We start from the raw sequence: 18,222 nt of genomic DNA, 5'->3' as shown, positions 1-18,222 counted from the left end.
ACCATCACACAGGAATGCAAACTGCATCAGGATCCACCGCAAGTACTATGACAGTTAGGCAGGAGGTGAGAAAACTTGGATTTCATGGTTGAGTGGCTGTTCATAAGCCACACATCAAGCCAAACGACACCTCGCTTGGTATAAGGAGCGTAAACATTGGATGATTGAACAGTGGCAAAACGTTGTGAGGAGTGATGAATCACGATACACAATGTGGCAATCCGATGGCAGGGATGGGTATGGCGAATGCCCGGTGAACTTCATCTGCCACTGTGTGCAGTGCCATCAGTAAAATTCGAAGGTGGTGGTAATTATGATGTGGTCGTGTTTGTCATGGAGGGGGCTTGCACCCCTGTTGTTTTGCGTGGCACTATCACAGCAAAAGCCTACGTTGATCCACTGTTGAACAGCAATTTAGGGATGGTATCTGTATCTGTATCTACATCTACATCTACATCCATACTCCACAAGCCACAATCAAGCACCTGTTCATAACGGCCTGTGGCAGAGTGGTTACACGACAGTAACATCCCTGTAATGGATTGGTCTGCACAGAGTCCTGAGCTGAATCCTATAGAACACCTTTGGGATGATTTGCCAGGCCTCACCGACCGACATCAATACCTCTCCTCAGTGCAGTGCTCTGTAAAGAATGGGCTGCCATTCCCCAAGAAACCTTCCAGTACCTGACTGAACATATGCCTGCAAGAGTGGAACCTGTCATCAAGGCTAAGGATGGACCAACATCCTTTTGAATTACAGCATTACCAATGGAGGGCATCATGAACTTGTAAGTCATTTTCGACAAGGTGTAATGTATATAACATTTGAATATTTAGAGAAAGCTTTTTAAAATGCTGACAGAATCCACTCATCAAAATTCTGAAGGTAGCAGGTATAAAACACAGGGATCGAGAGGTTATTTACAACTTGTGCGAAAGAGAGATTGCAGTTATAAGAGTCAAAGATATGGAAGATAAGCATTTGTTGAGAAGGGAGTGAGACAGAGTTGTAGTTTCTCCCCCACGTTATTCAATCTGTACATTGAGCAAGCAGAAAAGGAAACGAAGGAGAAATTTGGAGAGGGAGTTAAAGCTCACAGGGAAAAAAAACTCAGATTGTAATTCTGTCAGAGACAACAAACAACTTGAAAGAATGGCTGAATGGAATGCATAATGACTTGAAATGCAGTTATAAGATGAACATCAGTCAAATAGAACCTGGTGATGCTGAAGGAATTAGTTTAAGAAATGAGACACTAGAAGTAGTAGGTTTTTGCTATTTGGTCAGCAAAACATAGCAATGGCTAGAGTAAAGAGAATATAAACGGCATACTGTCAATAGCAAGAAAAGCGTTTCTGAAAAAGAGGAACACTTTAACATCTAATACAATATATTTAAATGTTAGGAAGTCTTTTCTGAATTATTTGTCAGAATGTAGCTTTGTGCAGAAGTGGAACAAGGAAGATAAACAACACAGACAAGAAGAGATCAGAAAACCTTTAAACTGTGGTTTTATTGAAGAAAACTGATAGACGTTGTAATGTAATCAACCGTCGGAAATGCGGTTTATCTAAAGCGAAGAGTGCGATACCCGTAGTAAGGAGTTGAAATAATTTCATGACTGTATTATGCTCCCAGAAAACGTGCTTAATTTATTAGTAAGGAGTTGAAATAATTTCATTACTGTATTATGCTGCCAGAAAACGTGCTTAATTTATTAATTTAATTATGAATATGTTCTTTCATAATAAATAATGAACTTGTTCAAGATGTGTGTAAGGTCAGTAGGCCAAAGAAGCTAAGAAACAGGAATATCTGCAACTTCCGGACACATGTTGGCTTGCCCGCCACTTCTCTTTCAGTCTTGGAGGAAGACAGTTGTGCTTTTGTAACCAGTGATGTGTAACAGAGTTAGATAATCTATGTTGACAGTAAAATGTTAAGAAGTGCTAACTTACATGATAAATAGTGTAGTTCAGAACAAAAATTTTGAATAAATATAATGCTTAGCAAAAAGTATTTCCAATCCGGTGGAGTTTATTTAAACAGAAGCCATGTTTGATGTTGCAATGATCATTTTGCAGACAAAGAACACGATGAAACCCCCTAGACAAACGAGATCTACAGTTATGGGGTATGTAATCTTTCAGCAACTACTAACAAATTCGTGCTGAAATTGTGCTGGGACTGGACTTATGGTTCCCATTCCAATAGCTTATTGAATGGAAACCAATAACATGTGTGAGTGCTGTCCTACCACACTATGCCACCAAAGGTTCTATAAACAATTATTCAGTTATTTAAGAAACCAGTAGGGTAACAACCCATACAATGTGTAGAGTGGATAAGTAATGAAGAAGTTTTGAATCGAATTAGGGACAAAATAAATTTATGGCATAATTTAACTAAAAGAAAAAATCAGTTGCCAGGACCCATCTGAGACATTAACAAATCGTCAATTTGGTACTGGAGAAAAGTGTGGTGGTTAAAAATTGTAGTGGGGAAACAAAGGTTACACTACAGCAAGCAGTTTCAAATCTATGGAGGTTATAGTAGTTATGTGGATATGAAGAGCATGAAGAGCTGCATCAAACTGGTCTGAGACTGAAAACTAAAAAAACAACACAAAAGGCCCAATGATGAAGTTGACAGACTGCCATCAAATTTTTTCATCTAATAATTAACTATTATTGTGGCTAGCTGTATGGTCGATGATTATGATGATGATGATAACATGTTTACAAAAAGAAGTTTACTTGTTATAAAATATATACAATCATAAACGCCTACTGACCTGGCATTATTTGTGCCTGCACCTACGAGACCCATTGCAAAAATTGAATTGTGAGCAACTTCAGCATCACTATCATGTGAGAATTTACTCAATGTATCAAGAATATTCAATTTTGGATTTGATACAGAGATGAGTCCTAGTGCCAAAGGAACTGCTCTTCTGATCACAGGTTCACAGTACCTCAGCTGAAAGTACAAGATAATCATATTATATATAAATATACAGGTGCCATTTATCTTATGTTAAATGTCAAAATATTTCACTTTTAAGATGAAAGTAATATAACTCTTCATTAACAATATTGGTTGTTTCATTATTTTAAACACTGTAAGTAGACACATCAGTAAATATTAATGATGCTTTTGTTTGAGCTCAAAAAAACCAATATGCGTTTGGTCAGTTTTGGAAGAAAACTGATCAAAACAATTGGGGATGAGATAAGATACCACACATTAAGTAAGGCCTGATTTTCATTCAGTCTTGTACCATCTGCAGGGAGATACACTTTCACATACAGTATAACACAATAGAATATATAGTTACACACCACTCTCTACTTCTTGTTTACACAACTCACAGCTTACATGACCATTTTTGCATCAGTGGAAAATCTCATTAACATGTTAAAATCCAACTAGAGTCCTCTATTATTGCTTATTGGCATTCCAAACAGCAAACACTGTATCAAACTCGTAAGGCACATATTGAAAGAAATTATTCCCTTCATTTCAGAGGGAAATTATACCATTCATCATAAACAGTAATCTCCAGTGATTAAAAATTTACTGATGGCAGTAGTCTAGCTGTAAAATGTCACCCAAAACCAGTTCCACGCATATTCAAAAGTATTTTCAGCTCTTGCAAGCATGCTAGCAAAGGTACTTCTTCCACCATCTCATAACTATTAAGAGTACTATCCTCAAGAAAAGGGCATGTGCTGTTAGTAGCACCACTATAATCAGCACAAAATTTAACTGACCAGTCTCACTGTTTACTGCCTCTTCAAAGGAATTGAAAAGGAACCATAACACATGTCTAAAAATAATACTGATGGATAAAAAATATACTTTTAAGTGGTAGCAGGTGAAAATACATAAAGGACGTCAAAATGCATGAGCTTTCTGAGCCAGTGGCTCCTCCTCCTGGTTGAAGGGGTGAAGAAAAAGAAAGAGGGATGAAGGAAAAGGACTGGTGAGGTTTAGGAAATGGGAAGAGTTATGGAAAAGTTGCCCAGAACCTCACAGGGACACTTAATGGATGGGATGAGAAGGAAAGACTAGCCATTGTGACCAATTATTCCTCCTTATGTAACCCCACTGTCAGTTTTTGCTGTCATCTATTTTATTAAAATTGTCATCTGTTTTCCCACTTTTGTGCTAGTTTGTTCATTTATTTATCTGTATCACCCACTATTAATCAACATCTTGCCCTTATATCTTTTCTAGTACTGATTTCCACACACTTAGATGGGTACATTTTTATTTATGAAGCTTAAAATAACACTTTGCTTACAATTAACTGCACACTACAAGCACATCTCCCAATCACCCTACGCTAGTTTATTTGAAAAGGTTACATCACCTTCCTTTCCTTACCTTATACTTACCTTGATTACACATTGTTCATTCAAGATTTGGTGTTTTTGTTTGTCACTAACCTGCACTGACTGTTACTGTCGCCTCCTGCAATATTTTATTTTTCATGAATAGAAGGTTCCATTTTCTCCAATAACTTCTACTTTCTGTTTGCCCTATCTTAGCTTTAGCCTGTTTCCCTGTCTTTTTCATGAACATTGAGAATCATGATTTATTGTAGTAATTTTTTTATTATTTTGATCTACCATATTTTCTGCATACTATAGTATTCAGATTTGTGCAATGTTTTAATAGTTGTGTTGATAATCATGTGTGAAATGTATCTATTCAGTGTTAGCCATACTGGTTATTTACCCTGTTGACAGCTGTCAAAAAGGTTGCACAAATTTTGGTAGTACTGGTGATTATTTATTTTGTATAGAAATGGAAGAAAAATTTGAACTGAGTTTTACTATAAGAACGGAATATAGTATGGCAAAAATTTTAGGAATGTCAAATATTGCTTTTGGTGAATATGCAATGAATAGAACAAAGGTTTACAAGCGATATAAGTGTTTCAAAGAAGACCATGAAGAAATCTGACGATATTGAGTGCCCTTGATGCCGCAGTACACCTTCAACCAATGGTATTGTGGGCAAAAGCGAAATAAATTATTATGAATGATCACTGAAACACAATCAAAGAAGTAGCTGATGATGTTAGCATATCAACTGGTGCATGTCATAACAATAATGGAAATTCCTGGATGGAGCAATACATAAAATAAGGGAAAGACAGCCACTCACCTACGGTGGATCGATGTGCAGAGCACAGAAATGCTTAACAGAAAACAATATTCACACTAGCTTTCAAGTACTAGCTACCAATATTACACACATTTACACACACAACCATCCAGATATCCAAATCCGCACTCCCTTGCCATGGCTATCAGGGTGGGGGTTTGGGTGTCTGTGAGGTTGTGTGAATGTGTCTACTAGTGCTTGAAAGCTAGTGTGAATGCTGTTTTCTGTTATGTGTATCTACATCGATGTCTACATCTTACATCTATACTCTGCAAACAACCGTGAAGTGCATAGCACAGGGTACATCCCATTGTACCGCTTATTAGCATTTCTTTCTGTTCCATTCTCATATGGAGCACGGGAAGAATGATTGTTTGAATGCCTCTGTGCATGCTATAATTATTCTAATCTTGTCCTCACAATTCCCGCATGAGCAATGTATAGGTTGTTGTAGTGTATTCCTACAGTTATCAAATAAAGACCGTTCTTAAAACTTTGTTAATAGGCTTTCTCAGGGTAGTTTAAGTCTACCTTCAAGTGGCTGCCAATTCAGTTTCTTCAGCATCTCTCCTATGGGTCAAACACAAACCTGTGATCATTTGCGCTGCCACTTTTTGTATATGTGCAATATCCCCATTTGTCCTATTTGGTACAGGTCCCACACATTTGAACAAATTCTAGAATGGGTTGTATGAGTGATTTGTAACCAATCTCCTTTGTAGACTGATTGCATTTCCCAGTATTCTACCAATAAACTGAACTCTGCCTCCTATTTTACACACGATTGAGTCTCTGTAACCATTCCATTACATATTCTTATAGTTTTACACCCAGTTGGCCGATTCCATTTGTGACTCACTGATATTGTAGTCATAGGATACCACATTTTTTCATTTTGTGAAGCACACAATTTTACATTTGTAAATATTTAAAGCAAGTTGCCTATCTTTGCAGCAGCTTGAAATCTGACTGAATATTTATGCAGCTTCTTTCAAACAATACTTCATCATAGATAACGGCATCATCTGCAAACAGTCTGAGGTTATGATTAACATTGTCAGCAACGCCATTAATATACAACATGAACAGCCAAGGGTTCCAACACATTTCCCTGGGGCGCACTCAAAGTTACTCTTACATCTTATGATGGCTCTCCATCCAATATAATATTTTGCCCCCCCCCCCCCCTCCCCCAAAAAAAGTGTCCTCAATCCAGTCACAAATTTCACTTGACACCCCAAAAGATCGTATATTGGCAATAAGCATAGGTGTAGTGCTCCACGCATCGATCCACTACAGGTGAGTGTTGCCTTGCCTTTATTTTAGGTATGGCATGCCACGAAATTTTTTGCATGTTTGGGGTACGAAATGTGTGACAGCAACAAAATTTATTCCGATTTGTTGAGTTTTGAACAAAAACAGCAGTTAATCCAAGTTTATCATGAGTCATTAGATGAAGTCAAAAACTATGCAGAACTACTGACATGAGGCAAAAAGATGATTAAACATGAGTCTATGGATATGATGTCTTAACTAAGGGTAAGTCGTCCCACTGGAAGCCAAGACTGAAAAAAGCATGGTAAGTGGGCTCAAATGTGAAAGTTATGCTCACTACGTTGTTCTATTTCAACAACACGGTGGACCACGAGTTCTTGTCACAAGGTCAAACAATCAATACGGAGTACTTCTTACAAGAGTTCAATGGCATTTGCTTGAAACATCTGAAAGGGGAGGGGGGGGGGATGCTTCATGTGCAACATGATAATGTACATGCTCACACTTTGTTGTTTCTTTGTAAATTTTTGGCCAAAAATACTACTGAGATGATGTCCTAGACTCCATATTGGACAGACATGGACTTATGTTACTTTTTTCTGTGCATCACTAAGAGATGTAAAAGCTATTACAAAGATCAAGTTGTAGAAGTGTTTTATGGATTGGAAAAATGCTGGTATAAGTGTAGAATACTTCATGGGGACTATTTTGAAAGGGATAACGTTGGTGTAGACTAATAAACAAAATTCTTCCCAAAAAACAAAAATTCTGATCTTTTTTCAACACCAGGCTGGGAAGCACCAGACATTTATTTGTTATCAGTTGCATTCCCAGATATCCCTCAATCATCATTCTCATGCTGTATGAAAATGTTTTCATCAGTCTATATCAAAATGTTTTCACCAACACTCTAATTGTTCTGGCCAGCTTAGTATATTCTAAACTTGTTTCTGTAGTCTAACTTACTTGTCTCCTCTATTTCTTTAGGCTGTATTTTCCCAACTGTGGTAGTTATTAACCCTTTCACTGCTGTTGACATGCATAGATGACCTACTACGCCGTTTTCCAGGTGCTGCAGACATGTATACGCATGCCATTTTGGTTTTCTTACAGTACTATGGATTTCTGTACGATTCCAGAGCTGCTGACTCATTACTGATGTGGATGAGTTACTTCCATAACTTGGTGAATAAAAAAGTTTAAGAGTATTTATCTGACAACATATGTGCCTCGTTGTGTGCAATCATCATACCTTGAATCATTTTCGAAATATGACAATTGTTATACCCAAATGATTTGTGATCTGCAAAGAAATGAATGGGCTCATCGCATATGACCGTCTATCGGATATAAAACCTACTCGAGAACGAAAAGAGATATCGTTCTGCCCCCAATTTTAGATGAAATTTCAATATCTTATGTACATTTAATTCATTGCGATGCATGAGCTAAAATCAACCATGCAGTGGGTTTCTACCTCTGAAAACTCTTTAAAATTGCATGCAATGTTTTACTGAATTTGATGCGACGTACACAGTATGATGGATAATCAAAAGAAATTCAGTTCTTTATCAAGTGAAGATATCAGACTGTAAAATTTCGACTGTTTCCGAAAAATCGGATGATAAGTAATTCATATTGGCTGATAAGCTCTCTCTCAGCACAGGCACCAGCATTTGGCAAGCAGCACAGTCATAACAGAAGCTGCCATCAGCACAGAATGGAGAGAGCACGTCCATAGCATAGAAATGTTTAAGATTCTTACCATTACAGCTTTTCATCAAAAGGACATTTAAGCTTTTCTTTACTTTTGAAATACTACCATAAAAAAACCTTGCTTAATTGTCAAGTGTTTTGACTAATGTCATTGTAAGCACCCTACAGATGGAGTATTTTACAGTGTTAAACTCTCTTGACAGTAGTAGCTTAAAGTGAAGTGTGCAGAAAAAATATTTTGTAACAAATAATGTATTTCTATTATACTCACCAAGTGACCAAAAGTTCTAAAAGCCATCTCAGCACCAATTTCTTCACCCATGGCAATTAAAGCGATACCTAGAACAGCAACTGCTTGTCTAGGTGAAAGATCTACTTCATCTTTCTTGTCATCTTTTTTATCCTTTTCTTTTTCTTTCTCCTTGTCCTTATCTTTGTCCTTGTCTTTGTCCTTATCCTTTTCCTTATCTTTATCTTTCTTATCTTCCTTCTTGTCCTCCTTAAACATACAAATGGACCTATTATTACATATAATACACGATAAACCAAACCAAGAATTCTTTTTCAATATATGAAAAGAAGAATCTGATCCTCAGTGGTGCCAGTATAATCCAGCAAGTTAATTCCAATTAATGGTTTAAATGGCTCTTAGCACTATGGGACTTAACTCCTGAGATCATCAGTCCCCTAGAACTTAGAACTACTTAAACCTAACTAACCTAAGGACATCACACACATCCATGCCTGAGGCAGGATTCGAACCTGCGACCTTAACGCTCGCGCACTTCCAGACTGTAGTGCCTAGAACTGCTCAACCACTTAATTATTGCATTAAAGGCCTTGAAATATGTCTGCTTGTGTCTGTGTATGTATGGATGGATATGTGTGTGTGCACAAGTATATACCTATCCTTTTTTCCCCCAAGGTAAGTCTTTCCGCTCCCGGGATTGGAATGACTCCTTACCCTCTCCCTTAAAACCCACATCCTTTCATCTTTCCTTTTCCTTCCCTCTTTCCTGACGAAGCAGCCGCCAGTTGCGAAAGCTCGAAATTCTGTGTGTGTGTGTGTGTGTGTGTGTGTTTTATTTATTGTGCCTATCTACCGGCGCTTTCCCGGTTGGTAAGTCTTGAAATCTTTGTTTTTAATATATTGACAGCTTTGTTAATAAACGCTACGTGAAATTTAATAAAGCTGCTCGTTCCTTGTCAACAAGATGAAACTAGGGGGAAAAATATGGATTTATCGGCGAACAGGAGGACATTTGTAAGAGGTAATCAAAATGCACGAACATTCTCTAATTTGTTACAAAAATTATCAACAACATGTATCCAAGAGTTTGTTGTATCTGTAATGAGAAGTTATTAAGACTAAGTTAACTTTTGCCATATCAAAACTTGATCATCTGCACTACATTCCATCAATACATCCACTTTTGTTGTGTTTTGTTAAAGGTGATAATGTTTTGGCTGGGTTACATCTTGTAGTAGCATAATTAGTGCACTGACTTAAAGAACGTTTTGTCTGTGGCAGTTCTTGGCTTTTTATAAGCAATACTGTCACCACAGGACAGTTGCTCCTGGGCTTTCATACCACAAACTGGATCTTCAAAGTCAGTGTACTAATTATGTTGCTGCAAGATGTGACCCCAACAAAACGTGCAATATTATTACCTGGGATAAAACATGACCCCAACAAAATGTGCAGTATTACTACCTAGGATAAAATATAACAAAGGTGGATGTATTAACAGAATGTACAAGGTGTACAACTTTGCTTCTGCCATTTTTTACCCAACATTTGAGGCTTTAATGAAACAAATTGGTTACGCATGTAACATTCAAAGTATTTTCCATCACTGGCCACTACTTTCTCTCATCTTTTGGACAGTGTATGAATCCCAGTCGAAATAATTGTTCATCTTTTGAAGCAATCCATAAATCAATCCAATTTGTGACTTCTTCATGAAATCAGAAGTGTTGGTCACCCAGGCCATGCCCCATTTATCTAAACAGGTGTTGATAGTCAGAGGGAGCAATGCCTGGAGAATACGGCGGGTGGGGTAGGACTTCCCATTTTAATGTTTCAAAGTACATTTTGAGCTCTTTTGCAATGTGGGGTCGAGTGTTGTCGTGCTGCAAAATCACTTTATTGTGCCTCTCACTGCATTGCGACCATTTGTCTTTCAATGCTCTGCTCAAATGCATTCATTGCATTCGATAATGAGCACCTGTGATTGTTTCACTTGATTCTAATACCTCATATTACACGGTGCCGAGCTGGTCCCACCAAATGCAGAGCAAGATCTTGGAGCCGTGAATATTCGGTTTGGCTGTCGAAGTGGAAGCATGGCCAGGATATCCCCATGATTTTTTGCATTTAGGGTTTTCGTAATGAATCCATTTTTCATCCCCGGTCACAATGCAATGCAGAAATTCCTTCCGTTTTTGCCTCTGATGCAACTGTTCACAAACACTAACCATGCCAATTCTTCTTGAGTTGGACGCGAGTCTTCACTCTGCAATGTCTCCAATTCTGCATCTTCGAAAACATTTTCTCTCCCACCACTATGCCGGTCTACTACGTTAAAATCCCCATTCTTGAAGCTCTGAAACCACTCACGACACGTTCTTTCACTAATAGTGTCCTTACCATATGTACTTGAGAGCATTCGATGAGACTCAGCCACTGTTTTCTTCATATTGAAACAAAACAGTAACACCTCATGCAAATGATGAGAATAAGGCTCGTAAACTGACATTTTCAATCAAGAACAATGTTATGATGCAGACACAAATTGATTAATGTTTGAATGAGGTTATGTTGACCGAGGTCCAAGCTAACTGCCTGACATCTGCGATCTGTTTCTTTCGACCGTTACTTACTGCTGTCGCCACATATCGGCAAACAGCGGAAACAAAGTTGTACACCTTGTGAAACAGGCAGTGATCAGATTTTTATGATGTACAAGTTAACTCAGTATCACTAAATTCACATTACATTCTAAATGCTTACGTTTTGTTGCAACCATTTGTTTGGACACGAGTATTAATAAAAAAAATGAAGAAAAGCTCAATGCCACAGGCATTATTTCAGTATCAGTTGTTTCTTACACCGCCAGCCCAAAATGACTCCCTTCCAAGGCAACAATAAAAGGAATCCATTTTCTATGTTCCATTCAACTATTTTGAACACTGTCAATAAAGGTTTCTAACAAAGTTAGTTACAGCCAGATGCAGTTCTATATTGTATTTCACTTTAAAGTATGTATGTTTGTTTGAATAACAGTCCATGTTGACAGTCTCAGATGTAGCTAGTGCTACAGAAACAATATCAAGTTGTTGTCAACTTTATGAGCAAAGTAACAGTTGTTAAAAGGGATTTATCAAGTAGTCATCCCAATACATTCCTGGAATACTGGCAATTCAGAAATCATTTTTGTAAGAGTTTTTTCATAGTGTATTTCAATTATTTTAATAAACTGATTAGTTTATGGTGATGGAATACACTACACGATACTTAGCATTGTGTTAGCTGAAAGTACTGCTCCAATCATGTTGCAGGTTAAGTTACCTATCTGAAATTCCACAATTTGTAATTTTTAAGTATCTCCTAACCCATTCTGGATGAACAAAATCATAGTGAAGTAGAGACTATTTTGTTACACTAATGGCAGATGGTATACATGTCACAGACTGGAGGCCAATTTTGATCTTAGTTTGTAAAATAAACCCTGTTCACATATTTGATATGTTGTATAATACTAAACCTGGGCCAACCAAGTGATGTTCAGAGTTGTTCAGAGTTAGCAAGACACGCATTTGGCAAAATGGCTAAATCAGATCTTGACATGATTATTGTGCTTCAGTCACATATATTATTGAAGGTTGTGTGCTGTAAAAAAGTACAATTAACTTCTCAAACTTCTTCAGAAAATTACTTGACAGCTGAAAAACACCAAAATTGACAGATATTCTTAAAGTAAATGGAAAAAAGCAACATGAATCTCAGCATTTAAGGCTCCTGGACACAGAACGCTGTCCACCACAGTGACCCAGAACACTACGAAAACAGGAAGTGCTGTTAAAACATAGTGTTGTGGTAATTAAGTTTACATGCAATATCATAGAGAATACATTGTTTGACAGCTGATAATTCATGACCACGATGTTGACCATTAGGTGATGCAATCATTTTGACTGCAAACGTAACTGTGGCATCAAGTCAGGCTTTCAAAAGTTTGCTGAGCATGATGAACACATACATATTACAGATCATTAGTCATAAACTTAGAAGTCTTTCTGTGTGGACAAAAGCTTCAATAGCTTGTAGTCAATTTTCTTCAAAACTAAAGAACCTACTGATACAGAGAGCACAAAGGAATACATCTGCACTGTCTTCTTAGGTAAAGCTGTCATCAAACCAAATGGTGATGGTCAGCCACACTGATTTACTGGGTATGGTCCTTTTGGAGACTGTAAACCAGCGATATCCAGGAATTCTGACCACATACGGAACTTGTGCACATGTGCAACCCTCTTGCCTGACAGCACGATTCCCCACCATCACCCATATGTCCGAGTGGAACGGCGTGGCAACCACAAATGCGCTGCTTGGGCAGCAGATCAGTCGCATGCTTCGGGCAGCAGATCAGTCATACAAGGGTCAAAGATCAACTTGCATGTGGCTTGGTTTCATATTACGGTGTATTAGGAAATTAAAAACTCTGAAACTATGAACAACACTTCACAAAGAGAAGTATTTTAAAGTTACTGACTATTGGTACAAGAGAATACACTTACAACAATAAAAAGTAAAGTTGGGTTTGCAACTGCATTACAGCTGTAATATTGTGTGAGCCACAGTGTTCCATGTAAAATTCTTGCAACATTTAAGCTGATATATAGATAGACAGGCAAGCTGACATATAAAAATACAGGCAAAAAGAAAGTCTCCATAGTGGACCATGAGGAATGGAATAAATGATCATAACTACATGTGAAAGAAACAAATTTTACTTCATAGAACTTCGCTGCTGACACTGCCATGATTACAGTTCTCAACAAAATATGTCACAAACTAAACAAAATTATCATCATTGTTTAATTATTTTTGGTTCACTGAAGGCATAATAAAATTTAAATCTGGCACAAACTGTCAGCACACAGGCAAGCAAAGGAAGAGTTTTGTGATTCAGGTCCCCATGCAATCATGACTTCTTTAGTTTTGTTATAGAAAAAAACCTCTCACACACCATACATTGATCCAAACATGGAGATCACTTCTGCAGCTCATCATTGAAAAATGGAAGCTCTTCCTGAGGAAAACCTTTGTAGAACTCCTGGACAGCTTTTATATAAAAGAATTTGTATTTTACACAGGAATTACGCAGCAGATTGATCAGTTCCATCTGCAAATAGACTGGGGCACTTTCAACTGATGTGGCACACAGTCTTGAAAAATTCTCAAAAACAGATGCAATATTGGCAGTGTTCTGAAGACTACTTGAAAACTTTTCCTGTCTTTCTTCCAATGCCAAAATGAATTGTTCAAAATTACCATTTTCTTTCACACCAGAGAGCTTATAGGGAAATGGTTGGTATTCTTTGTGGAAGTGTCCCTTCCACAATGTGATTTTCTTTTTAAATACATCCACTTTTCCTATTAAATCAGGTATTTGTTGCTTCTCATCTTGCGATGTCTTACTGAGGGCATTAAAGTGTGAAATCAAATCAACTAAAAACACACGATCTGCAGTCCATTCTGTATCATCTAATTTTTGTTCCTCCTTTCCTATTTTGTTCATAAATTGAAAAAGGGCAGGCCTTAAATTGAAAAATAGTTTCAAGCCTGCACCTCTTCTTAATCAGCATACTTCACAGTACTAAATAATGTCTAAATATTCTTTGTTCAATGCCATCAAAAACTGTTGTAACTGATGGTGTAATAATCCACGTGACTTTTGAAATTTGCTATTTGGACCACCAGCTTCACGATGTGCTCCATCGCTGCAAATTTAGCACAAACTGTTTCTTGAAGTAAGAAACAATGAATGCTGAACAAACTGCCTGTTTATCACAGCAGTTTTTTACACAACAAAGTTACAAGCCCATTCACTGCCCCTTGCACTGCTGGTGCTCCATCAGTGGTAACTGAGACCATCATGTTCCAATTCAGGCCAATGGCTTTAATTGCCCCTTGAACTGTTGTCAGCAAGTTGATCTCTCTTGTATCTTTTATTGGCACCAAATCTAACAGTTTTCCTGTACCTACAAATTGCACTAGATTTCACAAACATAAATCGCAAGCTACGCTGTATCTGAAATGTCAGTCGACTCGTCCAAAGCAATCTAGAGTGCAATGAACATGTTGGTATTATCAACAGAGAGCCTGCAGACATTCACTGTCATGACAGCTTTGCGGTGAGTTATTGTTTGTCGTGAAAGACTGATTTCAGAAAACTTCTGTACCTTCAACAGCATCACAAGTTCTGTTGTCTCAACAATGAACTCTTAAATAAACCTACATGTGCTGGAAGCTTTATGTCATCTGGCAATTTTGAGTGCTATTTTGTAGCTTGCTTTTAATTATGGTCCGCTTTAGTTGGTTGCTGGCTAAAATAAGAAGCAATAGAACAGATTGTAAACACACTGGATTTCTCCAAACAAATGCATACAAACGCAAACAGCACAAAACATTTATTTTAAGGATTTACTGATGTCGAGATTGGCTCGCCGTGCAGCACTGCAGCTTTTTAGGTGCACCAACTTGTTTGCTCTTTCGCCACCAAATAAATCTTTAAATTCCTTTGTACATAATGTTGTAATGCTGTTTTTATAGCAAAATTACAGTGCCCAGCAATTCTGCAGCTGCATAATGGACACTCAAAACATTAACACTCATTTTTAAATGCTTAAGACAATAGGTCACCAGAGTGCCTCTTTTGAGTTTACGTGGCATTGTAACACTCACTGTACTTCTAGACTTCCTTTATACCACAAGCAAATAGTAAGGAATAAACAGCACTGGCACTATGAAAAATACCACACCATATACTGTAAGAAACAGTGCCGCATCACATTGCTACATGAAATGCCGTGCTGCCCAAGTAGTTTTGAGAAGGACCAAGCAAAGCTGAGACAGACTTAAGAAAGTCAAGATGTCTGAGTAGTGGAGAGGCTGGCTGAGGCAAACTTGCGTTGCATCACGTATGGGTGCAGTTTTGCACGTGTTGGTCAACCCTGTGGTTTCCTTGGTCCTTGTAACAGACTTCCTCCAACCTGGCCTCACCGTCCTTCCCCAGATCCCTTCCCAAGAACACATACCTCACAACAAAAGAAAGGGCAACCATTCACAACCTCAAAACAGACTGTTTAATTGCCTGTAGACTTTAGAACCCACTTGGGTATGAAAATATTTACCAGTTAGATGCAAAAGAGTGTCATAAAGCCGTTAAATTCTTTTTCTCTCTTGTTGGAATTAGCTCTTTGGCACACAGGAATCTGAGGCACTCATTGTTTCCCAGATGGTATGCAAGCTCATTCAGCATATGTTGTGCAGATATTGCTGATAACAGACATACCTCAACACATTCTTCACTTCTGTAATCCTCCTGGCCTAAATCTCTGTTAACACAGTGTCCCAACAGCCTCTACCCAATGGTTTCCCCTTCCTCCATCCTGTCACCCCCTCCCAATCCACATCTCCAGGTCATCTACATCATGTACTTCACCTCATCAGCTCTGGCACCCCTGTATCACATGCCTAGTCCATATACCTGCCAACTCTCCCTCCTTCACACCTCATCAGCACTCTTGCTCCCTCCTTCCGAGCCACTAACTACCCATCCCCAACTCCTCTCTGTGCTTCCCACTTCTTTCTCCCTCTACCCACCCTATCTGACAAAGCCCCTACCCCATCCTAGTCCACCTGCCAAAGCAAAACCCTGGTACTGAGTGTCTAGCCAGCGTGCGCACGCACGCACGCACACACGCACGCACACACGCACGCACACACGCACACACACACACACACACACACACACACACACACACACACACACACACACACAGAGAGAGAGAGAGAGAGAGAGAGAGAGAGAGAGAGAGAGAGAGAGAGAGAGAGAGAGAGAGAGAGAGAGAGAGCATGTGCACTCTAGTTTGTCAAAGGATTTCTTCCAAAAGCTAGCAGAGTTTTTGTTCACCTGTGTGCCTCACAAGGACTCTGTGCTTCTGTTGTTTGGTGAGTGGTTTCCTTTAATCCTAAATTACTTACATTGTGCCAGAACTTTCCTTACTACGCAGTCTAGTCACAGTAATGTGTCCACCACCCATGCTGATGTCAACATGCAATAACCACTCATAGATGGCAGGTGGCAGCACTAGAAGTAGAAGGTATATAAAGCATGGATGGGAGGAGGGTGATAAGGATAACAGTGCAGTACTTATCATAATGTGGAAACTCAGAAATTTATCTGACATCCAAAAGGGCATGATCACTGGCTTTCAGGCCATGAGTGGAAGCATTTCCGAAATGAATAACTTTGTACGCTGTTCACATGCCACTGTGGTTAAGTATACAATGCAAGGCAAAATGGCACTATCCAAAACTGGCATTGAAATAATTGTGGTGCACCACAGTACGGGCAGACAGACACGCAACTGTTGAGCCACTGACCACCCAGATGAACCAAGGGACTACTAACAATGTCTCCTCAATGACCATCAGTGAACACTGCTGCATTCGTAGCTCCGCAGCAGCCATCTGGTTCCTGCACCCATGCTGACTGCTGATCAACAATGACAAAGTCTGAAATTTGCATCCCAATACCGCAACTGGACATCCACGGAGCGATGACAGGTGGCCTTTTCAGATGAATCACGTTTTACGCTTCGTTGAACAGATAGCTGCTGGCATGTACATTGTCAAACGTCTGAGAGAAAAGGGTTCAGGTAAGCTCTATGGTCTGAGGAATGATTTGGTGGTATTCCCTTGGTGATCTCATCATTCTGAAAGACATAATGGATCAACACAAGTTTGTATCTACCCCTAGGGACCATGTCCACCCTTATATGCAGTTTGTTTTTCCTCGGCATGATGGCATCTACCAGCAGGGCAATACAAAATGTCACACAGTTTGCAGTGTGCATGCAAAGTTCTAAGAGCGCACCAGGATGGGTTTCCCATAGTCCTTTGGCCACCAAACTCCCTGGATTTGAACCCAACTGAGAATCTATATGACCACCTCAAACAAGCAGTTTGTGTCGTGGATTCTAAACCTTGAAACCTAGGGTAGCACACCACAGCAATGGAGTTGGCATGGCCCCACATCTCTGTCAGCACCTTCCAGAACCTCAATAACTCTCCTCCTGCATGACACACAATGGTTTGCACAGCAAAATGTGTTTATTTAGGCTTCGGACAGGTTGTCATATTAATGTAATTGGATAGTGTGTATTTACACCCAAACTATTCTCTCCATGGTCTCTTGCTTCCTCAAAAAAATCGCTCTGAGCACTATGGGACTTAACATCTGTGGTCATCAGTCCCCTAGAACTTAGAACTACTTAAACCTAACTAACCTAAGGACATCACACACATCCATGCCCGAGGCAGGATTCGAACCTGCGACCGTAGCAGTACCGCAGTTCCGGACTGAGCGCCTAGAACTGCTATTGCTTCCTCAGTTCTACCCCTCTTCCACTCCACTGTGTCACAAATTGCACTGCCTGCACCATGGTAGGGTTGACACATTCCAGTCCTGTTTCCCTAGCTGTAACTTCCTTGGCGCGCGCGTGTGTGTGTGTGTGTGTGTGTGTGTGTGTGTGTGTGTGTGTGTGTGTGTGTGTGTTGCACGTTGTCTGCTCAATGCCTCAACTACAAACCTTCCATTCGTAAAATGCGGCTGTTTGGACCAGCTGAGGAGACCAGTGATCTCTATATCAGATTAGATTACAAAAGTCAATGTCTTGATCATATGCTACTTTACTAAAATTGGTAACTAGTTTAGGCTCTGGAGCCATGACTGAATCTAACAGTTACAGCAGCAACACACA

At 39.1% G+C, this 18,222-nt stretch overlaps 1 protein-coding gene across 2 annotated transcripts in view; it reads right to left on the bottom strand.

Moving 5' to 3' along the window:
- The window catches only part of LOC126297566 (26S proteasome non-ATPase regulatory subunit 2), a 116,997-nt gene that overhangs the window by 18,044 nt on the left and 80,731 nt on the right, over positions 1-18,222 (bottom strand). Inside the window, exons 12-13 of one of the 2 annotated variants that reach the window (XM_049988506.1) lie at positions 8,441-8,668; positions 2,798-2,982 (exon numbers count right to left, since the gene is read on the bottom strand). In XM_049988506.1, the coding sequence (XP_049844463.1) occupies positions 2,798-2,982; positions 8,441-8,668 (413 nt within the window). The remainder of the gene's footprint in view (positions 1-2,797; positions 2,983-8,440; positions 8,669-18,222) is intronic. The other variant, XM_049988507.1, reaches the window with a different exon arrangement.

The sequence above is a fragment of the Schistocerca gregaria genome, chromosome X (genome assembly GCF_023897955.1).
Source record: "Schistocerca gregaria isolate iqSchGreg1 chromosome X, iqSchGreg1.2, whole genome shotgun sequence".
Lineage (NCBI taxonomy): Eukaryota > Metazoa > Arthropoda > Insecta > Orthoptera > Acrididae > Schistocerca > Schistocerca gregaria.
This window is presented reverse-complemented; position numbering and strand designations above follow the sequence as displayed.